The following is a 22,678-nucleotide window of genomic DNA, read 5'->3' as shown; positions in this document are numbered from 1 at the left end:
TAGTAATTGTGAAGCAATTCCAAGGAAGGGGTTAAAGTAATGAGTTTTGGTGGTAAGTGTAACACACTCACAAAAAAGTCTCCATGTATTGTGTGATAGCAATTAAAACCATTTTCTATAATTTATAGTCAGATAATATGCTCCTCTCTAAAAAGGACAACATATAATAAATATCAAAATGAAAGATTCTACTATTATCTAGAGTAGACAGAATACCTCTGAAAAGAGTAAACTCAGATAAAGTTAAAAATATTTTGCATTTTATCTCATAGGCAAGTCATCCTTATAGTAAATAGCTACATACATGTAGCCATTTTGTACATGGTCTTAACTTTCCTTTGAATAACGTATTACTCGAAAACATCATGGTAATAAACGAGTGCTGGAAGTGAATTTAGATATTAGTTGGTACTTTAACTCATAGTATTATTCAATTATTTTAAGCAAGTTTTTATTGGTTTTATTTTGTGTCCTGTTCTGATGACACTTAGATCACAGTCTTCTGGAACTCACTGCTGACCAGATGAAACTGACATGAAAACAATCAAGCACGATACAACAGGGTGAATGTAATAAGTGGTGAAAATCAGGATGCCCCACAATTGAGAGTAACTTGCCTCAGTCTACTCTGTCTATGTCCAACTCTTGGGGAGTGCACTGAGAAAGAGAAATAAAGAGCAAGAAATTGATTTGAGGTAAGGAACGGAAGGGTGGAAGGTTGTTCCTTACAGGGGGACTATGTATGTATTACATTAGAGATAATGAGCATTCCAGACTGCACCAATGCACCATTACTATCACCTGATTTCATTGATGCTTTTTGCAGTCCAAGTCAGTGTGTTTCTGGGACTGAAGGATTATGTCAGTGAAACCATATAAGGTTTATGTTAGTAAAATAATACATTTTTCCATGTAAATGGTTTTTACTGGCTTTATAAAGTCCAATTTAACCAATAGAGTTTATGTTGCAATACATGTGATAGTTAACTAATAAAGTTGGATGTATATATACACATAATTTGAAAATTTATTATATTTCAGATCACTAAAATGTATTTCATTTCGATTATATGTAAAAACAAGGAACTGAGTAACTATAGGAAGCCAGTTTGAGAGTCAAATGCAAATTTCATTGAATTTTTGAATTCTATAAGAGTTATAAGTTGAAAACGTAGAGAATCTGTCAAAATTTTAAACAGATTCTGAACTGTGAATCCCACTTTTCCATATCATGCTATCCTTTTCTAATAGGAGCTTTGATTTTCTACTTGTTTTCCTGACTCAAATACTATAATAACAACAATAATAATAATAATAATAATAATTTTACTATATTTAATATAGATTATAATTTAAACATAATTATGAAAAAAGTCATAATAGTGTAATACATAATAATTTTTTATTTTCTTTAAGGAAAGATTAATTCTCAAAATACTATTAGCTTAAAATCTAATACATTATTAAATAAAATGATAATAGTAATTTTATTATTCTTTAAAAAATAATCTCATTTTTTACCAGTGAGAAGAATAGTTCAAAGAATGTTGAAAAAAATTACCTCCTGATCCTAAATTGGGAAAACTTTTCATATTGTGGTAGAAGGAGATGTAAGTGTAAAGGTGAGGGGGGAAAAATGATAGCTTAAAAATGGCTCTTCAAGTAAATGGTGAGACATGACATCCATTTCCACTCACTTAACCTGTCAACTTGCCAGAACTGTCATGTCAGCACTCCTGCTAAACCATGAAGGCTGATCACATCCCATTATCTCATATTTTTAGAAAAAGATTGCATGAAGATGCCAATCAGAAAAAAAAAAGGAAAGAAAGCTTGCAACCAAAAAACAAATGTACTGATGCTGAGGTCTGCTTAGTTAACGGAATTTTAATATGCAACTGAAATGTTTCTTAATAACATTAATTACACGCTTAGTAAGGCACCATCCTAACTCATTAGTGCCTTCCTTTTGTTGTATTTTATCTCTTACTAGCAGAATGGGGACTATGTGATTGGCCATTAATGTTGCTTAATCTTTTTAGAGCACTATTTAAAGCTGCTTGCATAAACATTTTCTAGGTAAGTAATACCTACGTATGCATATGTGTGTATCAATTAACTGCACTAACATTTGATGTGCCCTGACCACATGTGTTATGCTAGACCTGGAGGCAGCAGAAAGATAAATAAAACAATGTACTTACTGACAAAGAGCTAATAGTTTTATAAGGCAGGTAAAAATAATAGCCCCAATAAATCTGAGTAGCAATGCTTGCTGTGAGATTTAAAAAGGCCTTCAGATAGATCATAACTCAAACTTTAATTTAATTTGGTAGTTTATGTTTTTTAATGAATCTAATTATGTACTATTCCCTTGAGTAACAATATGTTTAAATAAATAATATAGCAATTCAAATGTCATGCATATAATATTCAGGTGTAATGCACATGCACTTTACAGTATGTATATCTATATATGTATATATACACACAATTTATACACATAATGGATATATAATATAGTCATATAATATGCATATGTATACACAGACATACATATTATAAAATATATATCATAACATATACATATCATGATATTTCTTTCTGTCTACAAATTACTCATAAAAGTAAAAATTTTGACTGTGTTAAAAGGTGTGACTAAAATGTTAATACTATTTTTTGGAAATAGCCAGGAAAACCTCAATTTTAATTTCATGATACTGTTTTAGGCTATAGAATTTGTATTCTTCTAATATTTAATATTTATAGTACTTTATCTACTAAGTTAACAATTTAATGTTTATTCTCATGTAAATAGAGTCCAAAATTAATGGGTATTTAAGTTTTTTGCTATTTAGTTTAAGAAAATGCAGTGAAAACATTACTCAACTTTCTTCTATTGACTACAAAAAAAGTAATGGATAAAATGGGAAAACTATCATATCCCTAAACCAAAATTGTGAAGTCCCCCTTCCAAACATTGTCAAGTCTGGAGTAAAATGAGAGAACATGGTGAACACCAACTAGCCTCAATATACAATACTCTATCAATGCCAATTTCACAAAAGTTATCTGTCAGCATTATGAGGATCCATTCCCCAATCCTTTGATGGGAAAAGAAAGATCACAAGTCAAGAGACAGACTGGGTACATATGAGACTAGACTCTGTAGATAAAGACCTGAAATTTAAAAGTCAGGGAAAAGGATACTGAAGGAAAGAAAATACATGCTTACTGTAAGATTATAAGGTACCCCCAGAGAGATAAAGAATCTATTATCTCCCAATAATTACCCAAGAGAACAGAGGAATACTTTAGAATAAATAGTTTTTCAAAATCTAAATGAAATTATATACAACAGGGCCTCTCTTTAAAAAGAGAAAAAAATGGAAATAGGGATAAAGGGACTAAAAGAAAAGTGCAGATGAAGAATGTTTTATTCAAGCTTAGCAAGGAAATAAACAAAAGATAAAATAAAATTAAAGAAACAATTTCTAAAAATAAGAAGAAATGATAGTTGCTATTTAAATAGGCATCAAGAAACATATAATAGGAACAGTATGGAATTTCTTCAAAAAAACTAAAAATGGAACTGCCTTTTGACCCAGCAATTCCAGTGCTGGGATTATATCCTAAGAATCCTCAAACACCAATTCAAGAGAACCTATGCAACCCAATGTTCATAGCTGCATATTTACAATAGCCAAGTGTTGGAAGCAACCTAAATGCCCATCTGTAAATGAATGGATCAAAAAACTGTGGTATATTTACATGATGGAATACTATATAGCAGAGAGAAAGAAGGAGCTCTTGCCCTTTGCAGCAACATGGATGGATCTGGAGAGCATTATGCTAAGTGAAATAAGTCACGCAGTGAAAGACAAATTGCATATGATCTCACCTATAAGTGGAACCTGATCAATAAAACAAACAAGCAAACAAAATATAAACAGAGACATTGAGATAAAGAACAAACTGACAGTAACCAGAGGCAAGGGGGAAATAAGGGAAAGGGTCATCAAGGAACATGTATAAAGGACCCTTGGATGAAGACAAGCAGTGGGGGTTGGGAGGGGAGGACTGAATGTGGGACATGTGGGATGGGTAGGGTGGGGGAGAGAAATGGGGACAAGTGTAATTGAACAACAATGAAAAAAAAAGAAAAAATCACTGAGGTACAAAAATAAAAAAGAAACATACAAAATGAAAGAAAAATGACTACTTCAAAATTCTAGCAAAGTTAACACATATGAAACTGAAATAAAGGAAAGCCAACATAACTCATGGTTTTGAAGAAAAGAAACACAGAAAAAATGGCCAGAAATAAGAAAAAAGAAATCATTCTTGAAAAAGAGTACTAAAGCATGAATCTGAACATTCACAGGTCTTATGGTGACCAGGACCAAGATATAACCTAGCAGAGTTGTGGAAGAGGGGGCTACATTGGTAGTCATATAGTACTGGGTTGGCCATAAAGTTTGTTTGGTTTTTCCCATAAGATGGCTCTAGTAGTGCTTAGCTGTCTTTAACTTCATTGAAAACAATTTTGTTAGATTGTATTGTGACAGCTGTCACATCAGCAGGCATTTGAAAAAAAAACTGACCAAAATTGGTGAATTTTTGTGTAGCCATTTTAATATCAGAAATGGGAGAAAATATGCAACATTTTTGGGAAATTATGCTTTACTATTTCAAAAAAGGTAAAAACAACTGAAATGCAAAAAATAAGAGAGATTTGTGCAGTGTATGGAGAAGGTGCTGTGACTGAGCATATCAAGGGTGGTTTGCAAAGTTTCATGCTGGAGATTTCTCACTGGATGATGCTCCATTGTTGGGTAGACAAGTTGAAATTAATAGTGATCAAATCAAGACATTAATTGAGAACAATCAATATTATCCCACATGGGAGATAGTCTACATACTCAAAATACCCAAATCAATAAAGTCATTGGTGAAAATGAAAAATGTGGCTTTTATTTTACAGAAAAAACTAAATGGACTTTTTGGCCCACTCAATAAAAGAGCATCCCAGCCAAGGATAAACATGTTCTCTAAGCCTCAGACTTCAATACAGTTCCATTCAATACCAAGACAAAAAAACATTTTCACCAATGCGTGAGGAAAAGAAAGTATGACTTAATAATTTCATACGTATTCACTAATTTAGAGGCAATGAACAGACATTGTCAAACATACAAGGCTCTCCAAGAAAATCTAGTCAGTGACTCAAACCAGCCAAGCCTAAGGAACCAGTACTTGTTTTTCACTTTTAAAAATGAGCATTAACTTAAGATATGTTAACTCCTTCACATTATGAAAATTCTGCTGGAATACACAAGACAAAACAATGCATTTTTGAAACCTCCTATTTAATCAAAACATATAGAGCAACAAAAAATGTGATGCTTAATAATAATTAAATGGGGCTCTGTATAAAGTAGCTAATTAGCATCAGGGGCAGGAAACATTAAGTGCTTGTAGCCGGGGGAATGATCACTCAGGTCAGGGGGTAACAGTGTGTCCAGGGACGAAGCGCTGCAGGGAGTAAAAGTGTAGGTTTCCATATAAGACACAGGAGAGTATTTGCTGAAAAGAATCTCAACATGAAAGGGTTCACACATAATACCTACATATTTTCCAAATTTTTCAGATTTCAGTGTAGGGTGCAGAAGGGTGGAGTTGAAAAGTTACATTACTCTTTATATAATGTCTGCTTTATAATTTGCCCTGAATAAATTTTTTAATCACTCTCTTTTCATTGACCTTTTTGGTGGCGTCAATAAAATGCTTCAGAGCATTTATAACAAAACTCCAACTCCAAACAAAACTTTCTAAAGTGGATATACATTTAATTTTTGTATTTAAACAATTGAAAAATTGGAAAAATCTTTTCCTTTTAAATTTCTGTTTAGAATAGTGGCTGTGTCTTTAAAATAATAATAAAAGATGAGCATTTTGCAAAAAACATATTTATTTCTCAAATATATTTTTTTATCCAAAGGAAAAGGACTCCTTTTGAGTCACCAAATCAGGAAATACTTGGAAGTTAACATAATGCTACATGTTGTCAGTTTGTTTTTGATATTTTAAACAAGTGTTACCTGATATACTGAGCTTTTTGTCTCCATACTGGAGGCAACCAGCATCTACTATATGGTACATAAGATACAGAACAAAGCAGGGCTCAGCCTCATGAGCAAGGCAGCTGGCAGATTTGCCAGTTCTTTTCCAAATTACTCATCATGTTTTGAACTGCTGCTGGAAAAAATGTGTTGCCCATCTCCAAAATAGATGTTCTTTTTTTAATTTTATTTTTAAGCTTGGGAAAGACTCCCAATCGAAAATAAGACAGATGGGTATAGGAAGCAGATATTTGTCCATTTTTAGATCATTTTCTTCTGTCAGTTACCTCATCAGAAGTGTTTTTCAAATAAACAATGGATATTTCAGCATTCACAGTTAACTAAGTCCTAGGATGTACTGTTGCGTCTTGCATAAAGAGTGCTGCTGGAAAAGCAAAAAGTCAAAACCACAGGAAGGGCTGGTGGATTTTTAATGATCAAAATGTCATTTGTCTAGATTTTGTGGTAAGCAGCAAGTAAGGATTTTGTATTAAAAGGCCCTTTTTGAGATGTTGGTGACACTGAAGATGAGTAAGTGAATTCTGGAGAATACTGTCCTCTATTGGCAAATACGTGACTGTTTTCAGTAAACTTTTCCATGTGGAGGATCTGCTAAACCAGGACTTATTCTTACTCTCTCAAAAGTATAGGCCAGAAAGGTGTTTATTTCAATTGTAAAAATGTCTGAAGATGCCAATTCTTTACTCAGATGCAGCTCATAGAAGTCATGCATTTGGACAGAACTCCCAATTTGGGGGTTTATAATGATTTCTAAATGGACTTTCCACACAAACTACCAAGTAGTGACTGCTTTCTGAATCTTTAGTATTCTAAAATCTGCATATATTTCTAATTTTCACTTGAAAGGTTTAGACAGGGACAACCCACTAATCTTCTCTAAGTTTTGTACACTTGGTACCTATGTGTTCAGTTAATGTATTCTGGAATTAAAAGATTGTATCCTCTCCCCACTTTTCTGTGGTTTTTACTTTGTAGAAGGCCCTTAAAAATATTGGTAGGAGATTCAAAGTTGAAAAATTTACATTTCAGTCCACTAACAACTATTGATATCAGTGTAGTTCTGTATTATTTCAATATTTAATTTGATTTGATTTGATTTGTATCTTGTGACCTTTCACTATAAGTTGACATATCTATACTCCCTGAATTAAAGCTGATGTAAAAAGTTGATGCAAAGAAAAAGCAGGCTAATTTCCTCATTATCAGTTTCTTCTCTGGTGAGCTAATAAAAGCATATCTATCATCTAGTGTTCAAAATTAATAGTAGTTGTCAAGTTTAAAGTATAGTTCTTTATATTTCTGAACATTGTCATAAGTCATTCAAGATAGATTTATGAAATGACAGACTTTCCCAGAATAAAGTATAATGTGTCAAGAAGCTATTCTTTAGTTCCAGTCCAATGAAACTTTAAGAAATCATTTTAAACAAGAATAAAAAACAGAAATAACTTTTGAAATACCTTGTAGGTGACAAATGCATCTCAATATTCTGCATGCACAACAGTTTCTAATCAATGCATTTTCATTTATGAGTTTTAAAATATATTGGAAATTATTAACAAGTTGTTCTATTTTGGGGGAAACAAGAAATAATATAAAAGGAGTGATCATGGTTCATTAGCATATGGTTTCTCTATATAGAGATTTATATAACAAATATGACTTCTCTTGTTTTTAAAATTATTTCATTCTTTCCCATTCACTTCTTAATTTTAGATGCCACACTATAATATGCAAAATTAACACACTATATAAATTCTTATAAATACAAACAAATGAGGTTTAGAAACTATAACCTACTCCTTGATTTTTTAACAACATCAATTGTAAAAAGCATGACCAATTTAATAACTGTGTTTCAAAAAAGCCTGCAATTTATGTACAATTAACTGTAAGCTGTAACTGTATTTTAAAAACATTAAAATGTGAAATAGTATGTCTCAAAACTAGGAATATATTAACCAATGTTGGCATACAAAACATTTCACTTAATTATCAAACTTGAACTAAGTGCATTCCTACAGCAGCTTTAATAAGTCAGCATTATTCCTTTCATTTTATAAAGAAAGTATCTGAGGTTCAGGGATATTAACTAACTAACAAAGAAAGTACTGCTCAGAAACCACAGGGCACAAATTCAGATCGGAAAGCCCAAGTTCTATTTTACTGCATTTTCTATCCATGTAAGAACATACTATATAAAAATAAAGTTTGTTAATGTTTCAACCAACAGGAAAAAAGTTTGTGAGTTTGACCAATATGCATCAAACAATGTCAAGCTAGTATATTAAGAAAGCTTTTGAAGTTCGATGGACCATTTACAAAGCTGTGTTAAACTGAATGAATTACTGAGGTATGTCTTGGTGTAGTAAAGAAGCAATGTACTACATTCCTTCATTCATGCAACCGTCCTTTCATTTATTCAACCAGCTATTCATTTACTTACAACACAATTACCAAGATTTCTTTTACTTAAGCACATTTACTGGTTGGTTAAGCTAAACTTAGAAAAATGCAGAAAGGTTATTAAATCAATTAATTAAAAAATAATTTACCTTACAAATATATACAGATAACAACCACATACATTACTGCAGGCAAAAGCTCCTAACTTCAATTTTGCAAAGCCAAATGAAGGATGAAATATAGTAAAACCAAAAACTTTTCATGCCAAAGTATATAGTTCATATCTCCCTTTTTCTCATAGTGTAACTATTTATAATAACTTGAAGCATTTTATTAAATTTTATTTAAACAGGTATGCAGATAGTAATTATGCAGCAGTTAAAATGCTCTTAAAAAGCAAGGACCCCTCACAGCTTAAAGTACATAAAATAATAAAACTTCTTCATTTAGTTTATACGTAACTAATTTTTTGAATAACACATATAACTAGGAATTATTTTACAGATACAAGAAAAGAAGGATCATATTTTTCTCACGAAAAGTTAGTTTATAATATTAATCATTCAGAAATTCTTTTAGAAGAAAATTGTTACCTATTAAGTAGCAAATGTCACTATAAAATCATTTATCAAAGTAATGAAAAGATCAGGAGCAACTTTTACAGAAGAGAGTTCCGCAAGTAATATTTATTTTGGGTAAATAATTATATTTCATTCTATCATATTGAGCTATGCATGATTTATGAAGCATTGTACAAAGCCATGCTAAATGGTTAGAAGGATGGCTACTTACCAACAGGGCGAGCTGTAGACATTACAATGGTGTGGTGAGAACATAAAAAAGAAATTAAAAAAAAAAGAAAATTATCAGAATGCGTGATGTGTAATGTTACATTTAAGTATGGACAGTAGAGTGATTTCTAGTCACAATTCCACTAGGAATAGGATGTCTGAGTTTGATAAAATTGAAAGTTATAACTGTAATTCTAAGAAAATAATTATTTTGCATCCCAGGATTAACTATAAGCAATTTGACAGATTTTATGTAAAGTCATATTGTCATCACTTATTATAGTTATAAATTCAAAGATCATTTCAGAGTTAAACAACCCTGTAGAACTACAAAGTTAAGAATTTGATGAATATAACTATTCAAGTCACAGACTAGCAAATGTCATGTCAATAAAAGAAGGCCTCACTGTCTGATTTAAATAGCAATTGGATTTTAAGCATGGTTAGTCAGAACCATTACAGAACTACAGAAAAGCCCCTGATGCTACTTTTCAGCCAGTAATAAGTTAAGATCACATCACTTTTCATCCCTGGACAGGGTGGATGAAAATATAACAAATAGGTTGGAACATCCTTAGAGATTTCAGCTGAGTAACTCCCTAACTACTGTTAAGCTTTTTCTTATTTTGGCAGACGGCAGGAAACAATGACTGACAAGTTGATTCTTGTTCACACTGAGAATGGCGTTCAAGCTGCTTCTTCAACAAATTATTGTTTTTTTATTATACTGTAACTTTCAATCACTAAAATCAGTAGCAATAGGCTGCCTCTATGGTGAATGCACAGAAATTCTAAGAGGCACACGTAGGCTTAATGATATTTTTTAAATGAATATTGCCAAATCTATTTAGATAATGAACCATTTTATATAACAGCAATGGACAAATAGAGACATATGGTCCCATTATTGAATTGAAAAAGAAATATATTTAGTAGCATTTAAACTTTTATAAAATCTTACATTAAAAATATAAATTTATTTGACAAGTATATTACCTATATCCTACAGAACGAAGTTCTAGCATGTATAAATCGTGACCCCAGCACTGGTAGGGAGTTTTGTTGTGATGCTGTCTCATTGGGTCTGGTGAGATACATATGGCCAGTCAAACCATATTGCTAGGCATTCATTCACTCAACAAACATCATAGTACTAGCATTGTGAAAACTCTGAACAATAATCAAGTTTATTTTATGTGAGATCCATGGTCTTATAATATGCACAATTAAAAAGGGGGAGATTAAGATAATTCAAAGAAGAATAAAGCAATTATAGTAGCAGTATGAAAATTCTAACAGTAAAACTCTTATGTGCTTCATAGTCTATGATGGGTTTACTATAGTAGCAGGAAGAGAAGTCTCCCGATGCACAATTTCTTCCTTTCTTTCTCTTTCTCTCTCTTCCTCCCTCCCTCCCTCCCTCCCTCCCTCCCTCCCCCATTCCCTCCCCTTCTTTTCCTTTTCTCTTCTCTTTTCTTTCTTTGGTTTGGAGGACATAATAATAGCAACCAAAAACAAGACAACAAACGAACATTATACAATTGTGGCTTATTCTAACTGATACGATTTCTCTTAATTTTGCCAATGTCCAGTAGACAAATAACTGTCTTTGATTTTTGAATTTACATTTTTCACATGCCACCCTAAGCAGAATCTCAAACATAATGTTTCCTATATATAGAAACAAAAGGGCATTTTGCATCGATATTAAAAAGTGACAAAGAAGGCAAGGGGAAAAATCATTTTTTAAAGAAATAACATATATTTCTCTTTCACTTTGTCTAGGGTAGTTTAAAAAAATGAGCATTTATTGCCCAGGAGCAACATGATTATTCCAACAAAACCTTAATTTATGCAAAGCCAATTTGAAAAATTAAAAAATGGGGAAAATTGAGTTTATAAATATGTAGTTTGTTTTAATGCATTTTTGAAGCCAATTAAAAAAGTTCTGTTAGATTTTGAATTATTTGATTAGAATATAAATGCTAGGAGGTTTGTTGTCTAACATTTTTAATTTTATAGCTTATTTTAACCATAGTTTTGAAGAGGAAAACTAACCACTGAATAAATCGTTCTTTCAGATTTTGACTATAAAACTTCTTTCCCCAATTGGCTAAAGGGAACATGATAAAATTTTAGCAGAAACATCACAATAAAATGTCTTGTCTTTGTTACACAGCAACATTTCATCCCGAAAAAACAAACAAACAAAAAGAAACCCCAGCAGGTGAATGTTTTCAAAATCAGCAAATTAAACTAAACTGTATCCCTACATTAAATTGATGAAAATAGATGTGGCCTCTTGGGTCAGTTGACCCTGGTCTAATAAAGCAAGCCAGAGAAGGGCTGAATATTTCCTTATGTGCATAGAAAAATGAGCCCAGGAAAAAAAATATGTTGTAGATACTATGTTTTTTTCTTGTTAACCTCTTAGCATGAGAAATCCCAACTGCTTTTCCTAATGATAAAAATATTTTTAAAAGATATTTTAGTACATTTTCTATTGTATTATGGAGACTTTTTTCTGTAACCTCATGTTGAGGTTTCAGTGTTAAAAGAATCATAAAAACATATGACACAGATTAAATTGTCCAATCCAGGACACAGGGCACAGATTAGGGAAGAAAACATCGAAGGTTTGCCGATTAAAAAAAAATCAAATTATAAGCAAACAACTCTTTCTATTAGTTTTTTTAAGTTAGTTTCAAAAGTCCATGCACGGGGAGCATGCTTTGTTAACTGAAATATTAAACCTGAAACTTTCAACAAATTATGAAAACAATTAGCTGGGAAAGATCTTAAAGCAAACAGACCACTTGAAGTCTCATTCATGCAGGCATTCAAGTATGAAGGAACCCTGCTGCTTCTTCAAACAAACAGCTCCTCACATTTTCTCACCATTTGTTTAGTCAGCAAATATTTTTTGAATGGAACATTTCTTGGTTGCTTGTTTATTTTTTTCCATTTACTTCAGAAAAAACAAACAAACTTTGGGGGAAATTTGGTCAAGTGAATGTTTTTGCAAAGGACTGCCTAGAGAAAAATAAACAAATATATGTATAAATATAAATCACCTATGGAGAATGTAGGTTAAATATAGTAAAGAGGGTTACATAGGCTCAGATTTTGACCACATATAATCAGTATGTATATTCAACTGTTCTCTGATCATAGCTGTTTATCATCTGATATCTAATGAAGAATGAATATCTTTTCAAGCAACTTGCTAGTCAATTTTGCCTAAATTTGTTTTATATCTCAGTCATATCAAAAAGGAGGAAAAAAAATTAGGTTGAATAGAAATGGAGCAATTGGAAATTATGGAAATCACTAATATTTTCCAGGTAATCTATATAGAATGCATATGTCTCCAATTAGTTACCTGGAGGAAGGTAAGGTTTTTTTGCTTTGTTTTTTTTTTTTTAACGATTTGGTGCCCAAGTCATAGATCTGACAAAAATAATTTTTCTTACCAGATGGAGGATCACCAATACAAATTCCTCCACATATTTCTCTTAATCTTAGGAAAACTTCCAGGAGCAAAGCTGTGCAAGAGTAGGAGGTGTGACTGAACAGGGTGAGCTGTAACAGACCTGGATGAAACCACCCAACCTCCTTATCAGAAAGGCTGAGAGGAGGAGGCATAGGTTAGGGTAGTGGAAGAAAGGCTGAAAGACTGAGCAGGGGATGTGCTTGCCTGTTTCAGTTTGAAGTTCTCTGATAGAGTAAACAATGCTGTGGGTTAGAGTCTATTTGGGGAGACTTAAGTGTGGCTGTCTAGATGGTACTGCCTGGTACCTTGGGCTATGTACTTTACTCATGTGGATCACGGACACCACCTGGAACAGAGTTTATTCATTCTAGCTCACTGCAGGGTTAAATAATGTTTTCTTTCACTTAGAAGCAATTCCAGGAAGTTTATAAATGAACAGTATTCCATGACTGAGAAAGTGCATGACACCTAGAAAGTGAAAGTTATTGCAGGAGAAGCACTGACTATTTCAATTATTTAAGGCCAATGAACTTCACAAATCACTCTCTAAATCAGATTTTCTCAATGTGGGAGCTCCTCTATATCCATTTTTCACTTTGGAAAGCAGTATTAGTTTTTTTCCTTTTCAAATTGCTTTTTGAATGATGAAACAAAAAAAAAAGAATTTCAGAACAGTACTCTGCTAGTATAAAGTGACAAACTAGTAAACAGAAAAACAAAGTACTTTTGAAACTAGTGACATTTAAAAACAGTAAATAGTTCAAAGAAATGGAAATATATAAAATTAGTGAATTATCAATTTTTAAGATTTATTTAAAAATCACATTAGCTACTATTTATTGTATAAAATTAACTGCTTCAAATATCATCCATTTGAACTAAAATTTGAAAGTAATTTTATTTCAATGAATAATATAGTAGACACAAATCTAGGCATCTTAATGTAATAATAAAACAGTACAACCTATTATTTTGATTGTGAGTTTACTTGCCCATTTAATCAAGTGTCAATCTGCTGGCTCAATTATATCATATGTCTTAGGTCTCTTACCTCGAACTGTGAGGGTAGCGGAGGCTTCCACTTTTCCAACCCGATTCTCGGCAATACACATATAGGTGCCTTCATCTGTGCTCAAGGCCTTTTTAATTCTCAGTGTGTAATCATCTTTGATGTCATACCTATGTAGAATATAAATGTTTTTATTAAATAGCTTTAGTTATATTTAGATAACACTTCATTTTTCTACTATATTTTACCGGAAACAACATATGGTATACATACACACACACATCATTCAGCCATAAAGTGCAATGCTTAGATTAAAGGTATTGCTAATAAGATCATTAATTGTATATGTGATTCTCCAGATGCTTTATTACCAATTATCTATTTTTATATATGTATATAATTTTTGCCACTTCCAAATTATGAAATGCACTGCTAGCACATTTTTTGGTAACCTTTAGACAATAAAGAAGTAGTGTATATTTGCTTCTTCATGAGTTATAGTCTATCATTTTATAAGTTATACCGGGTTCAAATATGATTTAATTTTTAGGTATCTTGAATATAAGATAACTCAAATATTCGAAGGAGAAATTTATTATCTTAATTATTGGCAAATTGACAAAACAAGCATTGGCTGAAAGAGTTAAAAATCAGTGATTTTTATTTAATTAGCAAAATTAACTGTTAGAACACCAACCAGTATCCCTTCAAGTGATTCTAGAATGTATACTCTCAGCTCTTTCCCAAACGGGTCATGGTTTCTGTGCAACAACAATTTATTTCCTAAAACTACATATTTCACAAACAATTAGATGTTACATATTTCCACAGGTCCAGTAAATGGGGCCTTACTTCTTGTATTTTGCTTTGGATAACTGGTATATGCCACATAGTAGTCTCATTGATGCTTTACACTATTACATTAGGTATTTGGAGAAATGTTCATTTTCCCCAGAAAGCAAATATTAACTGAGTAATATGCAAAATTATGAATCATAGTTTCCTACATTTAAATACTTCTTTATAATTCAGAGCAGAGTTTAATATATGATTTCACAACCATAAACGACAAAGAAAATGCCTATTTCCAAACGCCATTTTATAGAAGATGCTAAGATTGTTGTGAGTTACAAAGAGACTGCGATAATATCCCTGCAGCAAGTACATTTATTTTTTAACACAGAGCAATACACCGCCTTGTTGGGTGTGTGTGCTCATTGTTCTGTATGCATGTGCAATGGGCAGGTGTGCATGTCTGCATTTTGTGTTGTTTCAAAAACTCCAGAAACACACTTCATCAGTAGTTTGCTCAATATTAATCTAAGAACAAATGTAATCCTTGAAGGTTCATAATGGGTTTACTAACATATATGCATTTTAAAATTAGTCTTTAACTGAACAATCTAATGGACTTAAATTTTGTCCTGATTTGTGCTTAGCCTTTTTTAAATAATTGAGAAGGAATTTTAAATAACTAGAGCACACACTTTGATAAAAACAAACAAACTACTTTTTGAATATGGTATAGTATATTTAATCAACATGTATGAGGTATCATCTGACTTTAATTAAAAACAAGACAAAAAAGAAACGGATAAAAAAACATTACTGGTGAGGAAATCTTTACAGAAATCGGGTGATTCTGATTGTGAAATCTGCCAGTCTCGGCCTTGTATAAAGGCAGGCATTGTTGCCAGGTTTGATTAATGACAGTGGTACAATCGTGTGCTGACAGCCCCCACCACACAGATACCTTTTTCCCTGATATGAAACGCTGCTGAAAAATGCAACCCAATCAGATCTGGCCCCTGGACAACATGTGCTATCATCACTGTACCGTGAATTGAGATTGATTGGTAACCAGCTGTGACAAAGTGGGAAAAGAAGCTCTGGTTTTGTGTTGTTTTTTTCCCAAAGGAATAAAAAAGGAAAAGAAAACTAAATTGTGTCAAAACCATTACCATCTGTTCTGCTAAAGAATAAACAAAACAAAATAAATTTATTTTAATACTTAAAACAACAGCTTATATGCAAGGTTTGTTTGTGTGTGATCTTATATCTAATGAATAATCTTACAAGTATTTCAAAAGGGAAAATATTTATTTTTTAAAGAAAAAGAGTACTGTATTTTATAATCACTTCCAAGATTAAATGGAAGGATCTATTTTGTTTCTTCCTCCTAAAGAAACTTTCTCTTTTGAGATTTCCTATAAATCTACATTTACTTTGAAAATATCATACAAGACTTGAAAAACTGTAAACTTTACAACATGATTGCGTTTCATACATTTCTCTTACTCTGCAATCTCTGATGCACAATAATCTTCTAGGGTAAAAACTTCTCATGATTTCCTGGCTTTTGTAAAAAAGCTAATTCAGCTAACAATTCAGCTAATTTAGGGATCTCTCCCTTCAAATCTTCCACAATGGCTACAGAATTTGGAAGGTGAAAAGAAGGACAAAATAATACACTACAAATTTTATTACAAAGTAGAATTTTACCATGTTCAATTCAAGCCTGCCTATCTCCTTGCCTTGTCTGGATTACCTGAGAGCCCTACACTAATACAACTTCCTGAATGGCTGTTCTCATCTCTAAAGCACCTTTGTCTTTCACGGAAGAAAATTTATTTTCCCAACACTTTTAGTTTTTGAAATCACCTACTACTTTTTGCTATAAGATGCCTGGCTCCAATTCTAGACCAAGTGTTTTGACTTAGCACATAAAATTTTATTGCGTATCTGCTTTATTAATCATTAAGTTGGCCAATAGTAAAAACTATGAATTTAACCAGGAAACATTTAATGTCTATGCAAGTAAATGTGTCTCTTTTTTAGGGAGACTTGAAAAGTTTGTTTTCAATTTTCAAAAGATGTGCACTCAATCCACATAGCTGAAGATTATTTTAAAACTTTTAGACTCTTTCAGAAAATAAATGTTGCAATAATGGGCAATCCGAAGTTCCATAATTCAATAAAAATTTAACTATGTGTCTTTTAAATGAAAATGTCACAAAGTTTATTGCCTGCTTTAAAAAGAATAATTTTAGGATAAAAGTCACATATTAATCTTATAAAAGCATTCATGGATAATTAAAGACATAACCTTAAACTGCTTGATGCCACTGGATTACAGTGAAAATGCAGACACATCCATTTACATGTCGGTAATGATGCATATTTCAGTTGGTCAAAAACGTACATTTTAAAAACACACTACTTTGAATCAAGGCACTCTTCTATAAAACATAAACTTTTCTGGAGAATTTAAATCTTTTGCTTGTTTTGAAAGCTGAAAATAGAAAAAGATGCTCAATTTTCCTGAAACGTTTTTTCTGCTCATGGTTTTTCCAACAAAATCCTTACACAGACAATATTTGTTATTAAAACTCACATAAGTGCTTCTTGGCAACCTAAATCTCAGGTGATATTTTCTTAATCTTTAATATTTAAGCTGTATCCTAAAGTTAAGCTCTTAAATCTCAACTGAGGTCTGGGGCCTTAAAATAAGCATTATCGGCCTTAGTATTTTCCTGGCAAAGGAAAACTGAGTCAAGTTTACTATATGCTATAGCCAACTTGTGTAACACCCTTCTTTTTATCTACAATTATAATGCAGGCTAATGTTTACCATTTGGGTAAAGGAATCTTTACCTATTCTTTCAGGTTTCAGATTGCAAGCATTCTGGGCAGATCAACTAGGAGCAGTACAAAAGGATAGATATCCTTATAAAAAATAAAATTAACGTAACATTCATTGAAAAAGGAAAGGTCATAAAAATCTTGGAAGATTAGATTTGTATGGAAATAATAAGAGGCAAGGTGGTCTCTGAACAGAATTTGCTGTTCTGTTCTGAAAGCTTCAAACTGAAAACCAAAGTGAAACTTGAACGATAAGGGCATTTTGGCTTTGCCTTAAATATCCAAACAATACTTTAAGCTCCCTTGTTTTTCCTTAAATGCTATCATTGTTACCTCCAACCCTTGTCAGACTGACCTATAGATGGAAAACCCCTCTACTGTGTCTCTTTAGCACAGCTGAGACAGCAGGATAATTTTCCAACTAAAAAGCTAAAACAAACAAGCAAAAAATATGTTTTAAAACATCCACAATAGGGTAATAATAGTTGACTTAACAAAGTGCAGACTTCAAATCACAGGGTAATTAGGCCCAAGACCACAGCCAAGGGATCAGGACACCCAGCAGCTTGAACTAGAGCCTGTCTCTAGAGCTTGAGCAATTAAACTGAACCGCAGCTGAGCCCTCCCAAAAAGGCCAAAGCATCCCACCTTCCCCAAACTGAAGTGCTTGCGAGTTACTATCACTGCAGGCTGTGACTATCTTTGGGATGCCCCTTTCTCTGCCATCTTCTAACCTATGGCAGACAATGGAGACTCCAGGGCTTAATTCTCTTGACGAATTTGTGGACAACTGTGAAGTTCACAGCCTGTTGCCCTTAGTCACCCCCTGTTTCCATCTTCTCCTGTTATCTTCTCTCATTTTCACCTTCTCTTTGTTATATCAGAGATGAGTTTCGTCATCTCTGATATAACCTCTCAAAAAATGTTTGTAGTCACTTCCACAAAATTTTTCAATCTGCCTTCTGAACTACCTACTCACACTGATTTCTAAAACATCCTGACTGTCTCCCTTTCTCAGGTTTTTACCCTCTTGTCCATGCCTTAAGGGGAATATGGCTCTTCCCGGGGGTTGGTGGAAGGGTGCGTGCAGGTGAAAGCACACTCCCTGCCATCCCGAGTGGCTCCTCAGTGCCTGACACACAGTAGTTACTCAGCAGATATCTTTATATTGAGTTAATTATTCTCTCTCATGAAAATAAAACAAAGCAAAATGAAACAAAATTCTATCCCACTGAAGAGGCATCAGGTCATTCAGCTTTCAAATAGAAACTTTAGAATTTCTTTCTCTTTAGGAAATATAATGATTTATAGGACCTATGCTGTGTGGCTCTTTTAAGCATTAAATGAGTTAATAATTTTATTTAGAGTGTTAAGACTTGAACCTGGCATAAAGGAAATACCCAATAAATGCCTCCTGAAATTTTCCATAACTGCCCTTCCCTTGAATCATATCTCCTCCCCCAGTGATACTGTCTCCATGTCCTGTGGGTCACTGTCTCATAGCAGGATCCTAGACCTTATCCTCAATTGGAATGTCTCTACCTTTGAAATCAAATGTCTGGGACTATAACCACAGATGTTTCCTACTGTCTTAATCAGTTTACAAACTGAACCTCTACCTCCACTTCTATCAATCTTGCATCATCACTTCTTTCTCTATCCTACTTAAATTCTATGGTCCATAAGTCACTTGCCAACATCTTGACTTTTCTTGTCCCACTGCCTTTCTGTTGCATTTGCCTGGCAAAACCCCAGGTATTAATATATTGCTTTACTACCTCTTTATATCTCAAGAGTAGACTAATAAACATTCAATTTACCCATGACTGGCTCTCTAGAGAGAGTCCTGACTTCCATACCTGGCCTGTATGTTCTCCCTGTACTGGCTCTGGTCGCCTCTCCAGTCCCATCTTGCCCCATCATTTCCTTACACTCAATCCTTCAACTATATTCCAGAATTTGCAAGCATTCTCCTGCCTCTGCATCTCTGCATGTGTCGTATCCTCATGTCTGGTCTCAAACGCTCTCCCTTTAGCTAGCTACTTCTGCTCATGCTGACACAGGATTAATTTGTTTAATGTCTGTCCACACCTCTTGATTTTAAGCTCCACAAAGGCTTGTGTTCACAGTTGTATCCTCAGAACTCAGTACTGTGAATTGAGCCTACAAGGCAGTCAAGATCAATTTGTTCATGAAGGAATGAAGGCTACATGTATGTAGAAGGAGGAAGATTATATTCTTTTCTCAGGATCAAAGAAAATGTCAAGTCTGTACAATGGAGAGGCTGTTAAAAACACAGGGAATGCTTTGAGAATTCAGAATCGCTTTATTTTCAATTTTCTGAACTTTGATTCCACGTTTGTTTAAGTTGTATATTCTACTCATCATTTTTTTTCATTTCAAAGCATTTTCTCTGTGTTCAATCTCTTCCAATTATTGACAATTAACACAATTAACACCATATTGCACAAGAACCTGAAGCAATCTATACTTCAAAGTAGATACTAACTTAAAGAGAATCACCTTGCTCACACCTATCCTTGTTATATATATATGGTTTAAGCTGGTAACCACATCTACACCTGTTGGCTAGATGAAGAAATTCAATTTTGACTAACAGCAGTAATAAAAAAGTGAGGTCCAAAACATATAAGATAAAAACAAATTTTAAGATAAAATATATATGATAAAAATTATATATATATTTGTCACTGACACTCATTCAATAATATCAAATATAATTAGAACTTTATATTTTATCATTGACATGATATTCACTATTTACCTGACAAATAAAGAGTATTATTTTTTAGAGTAGACTATATATATTGTATTATTATTATTTTTTTATTATAGGACAAAGACCTATCATAAAACTTTAGAGAACTTTTACTATCCCCCATAGTTATTCTGATTTTCACTAAATTAAATCCCTTAAAAATTTAGAGGTTAAATAGGTATGTGTATGTGTGTGTGTGAAGTACTTCTTCCTTCCACACTTGTATCAGATCAAATGCAAATCATTCTAGAAATATTAAGATTTCCTTTGGTTTATAATCAGAAAGGTATATTTAATAATTTTCATTGCTGTCCTTAATATGCAGCTATTCTTGTAATCATTTTGTACTAACATTTAAAATATTATTCAAATCAGATGTATTAATTTTAAATACTTTTAAAATATCACAGGTATTATCTCCAATAAGTTTTTTTAACTAATTAGAGCATACAAATTTATATAAAAATGCAATTATATCACAATTAAAGAGAGTGTATTGGAACAAATAAAGTGGCAAAGACATGTTAAATTATCTTTAATTTAGAAATAATTATTTTATTGGCTTAAATTAGTTTAATAAAAGTTGGTTTTACAATAGGACTAGGAATTGGAACATCACATTTGGAAAAGTGAATATATCTTACCGGTGTGCATTTAGTTAGAAATAAATCTTAACTTTCATTCCTTTTAAGAAAGGCCTTTAGGGACTAAATCTACAAGAATCCACAGAACACACAGCTCAGACCAGACGTTTTCTGACAGGCAGCTTCTCATACTCTTTTGCATGAAGAATGAACTCGGTGCAATCAACACTGCAATTTGGGATTTTTGGATGTGCCAGCCACTTAGTGGACCTGTGCTCTTTGCTGGACAAACTTCATGAAGTCTCCTTCATTGGTGCTGAAGGCAAGCACTCCCTGAGTCATTGGGATGTGGGGTGGATTCTGCATTATCAGAGGGATGTTTGGTCTGGAATAGTGCTGTGAAAGATTCAAAAGGCTCTCTCCTTTTCCTTCTGCCCACAGAAACCTCCTTATGAAACATGCTTATGGAATAATTTAGAAAGTCAGCACAACTATGTAAGGGCACTTGTCCTCATTAAGTGTGCCATGTAACTTGTGGGTTGGTAGGTCTATGTGGAAAGGGATGTTCAGGCACTTCTCTGATAAGGCAATTCTTAACTAGTTTCATCAATTTGACAACTATGTAATGATCAGGGATTACTTTAAAAAAATTCCCAGCCTCATATATTCTAGAACTATGCAAAAAAATACATTTATCTTTAGTCATTAGTGAAACGAAGGGCCTTCCTGTGTTCAGTGATGACATAATTATGTCACATCCAAACATGATATTATTTGTCTATCTTCACAGCTAAGGGGATAATAATAATAATATAGATTTTTATCTTTGAAGTCTGTTTTTTTGAATGATAGTATATTATTTTTGCCCTAACATTAAAAGCTAAAACAAAAATTATATCAAATAGCACTCAGGTGATTATGCCCCGGTTTACCTTTTCTGCTAAATAAGGGTTTCTCAACCTCAGCACTGTTGATACTTAGGATCAGGTTACTATTTGGTGTGGAAGTTGTCCTGTGCATATTAGGATGTTTAGCACCATTTTTCAGCCTCTCCCCACTAGATGGACAGTGCTACCAGTTCCCCAAAGGTGGCAACAGAAAATGTTTCCAGCAATTGCTGAGAGTGGGAGAAGCAAAATTAGCCCCAGATGAGAACCACTGCCCTAAATAGGCATCTGGTGAGCACTGCCTTCCAGCTATAGTGCTGGGTATTTGAGATTAAAGATAAATATGGCAAAAGTTTGTTGAGGAGACAGAAATAAATAATTCAATAATGATGAGATTAGCACTATTTTCTCTTAGTTACACAGAAATACAAAACGAAACGAAACGAAATGAAACGAAACGAAACAAAATAAAACAAAACAGCCAAAGGCTGGAAAAAGTAAAACAGGGAATGAAGGGTTTTCCAGGACCAAAATGGGAAATAAAGCTCAGCTCTTCATGTTAGAGAGACCCAGTGTTGGAATCTGGCTTTGCTAACCATGGGTCCTGGGACCTTAAGCATATTGCTCATTGTCTCTAAGCTTTGGTTTCCTCTTGTGCTAAAGAAGGGATTCATATGTCAAGGTTGTTGAAAAGATTAATTATAAACTATGTAAATAACTGGTATGAAACCAATGGGATCTCAAGAAAACTACAGTTTTGTTATTTTAATATGATATCCTTTAAAAATGAATTATTTCAGTGTAGTTACTAAGAGAGTAGATTTTAGGGCCAGAGCATTTGGATTCAAATCTCCCTCTACCACTTAAATTTGCCCCTCAGATTCCTTAGTTGTAAAATAAAAATTGTAAGAATAACTACTTCATAAGGCAATTGTGAAGATTAA

The 22,678-nt window shown here is 33.0% G+C and overlaps 1 protein-coding gene across 13 annotated transcripts in view; it reads right to left on the bottom strand.

Moving 5' to 3' along the window:
• The window catches only part of ROBO2 (roundabout guidance receptor 2), a 1,629,349-nt gene that overhangs the window by 117,584 nt on the left and 1,489,087 nt on the right, over positions 1-22,678 (bottom strand). For 9 of the 13 annotated variants that reach the window (XM_045851089.1, XM_045851086.1, XM_045851087.1 and 6 more), the window contains 2 exons: positions 13,885-14,012; positions 9,342-9,353 (listed from right to left, as the gene is read on the bottom strand). In XM_045851089.1, coding sequence (XP_045707045.1) covers positions 9,342-9,353; positions 13,885-14,012 — 140 coding nt within the window. The remainder of the gene's footprint in view (positions 1-9,341; positions 9,354-13,884; positions 14,013-22,678) is intronic. The other 4 variants (XM_045851088.1, XM_045851094.1, XM_045851092.1 and 1 more) reach the window with 1 other exon arrangement.

This window comes from Phyllostomus hastatus, unplaced genomic scaffold, assembly GCF_019186645.2.
Source record: "Phyllostomus hastatus isolate PE091 unplaced genomic scaffold, TTU_PhHast_1.1 phas_contig_86, whole genome shotgun sequence".
Lineage (NCBI taxonomy): Eukaryota > Metazoa > Chordata > Mammalia > Chiroptera > Phyllostomidae > Phyllostomus > Phyllostomus hastatus.
This window is presented reverse-complemented; position numbering and strand designations above follow the sequence as displayed.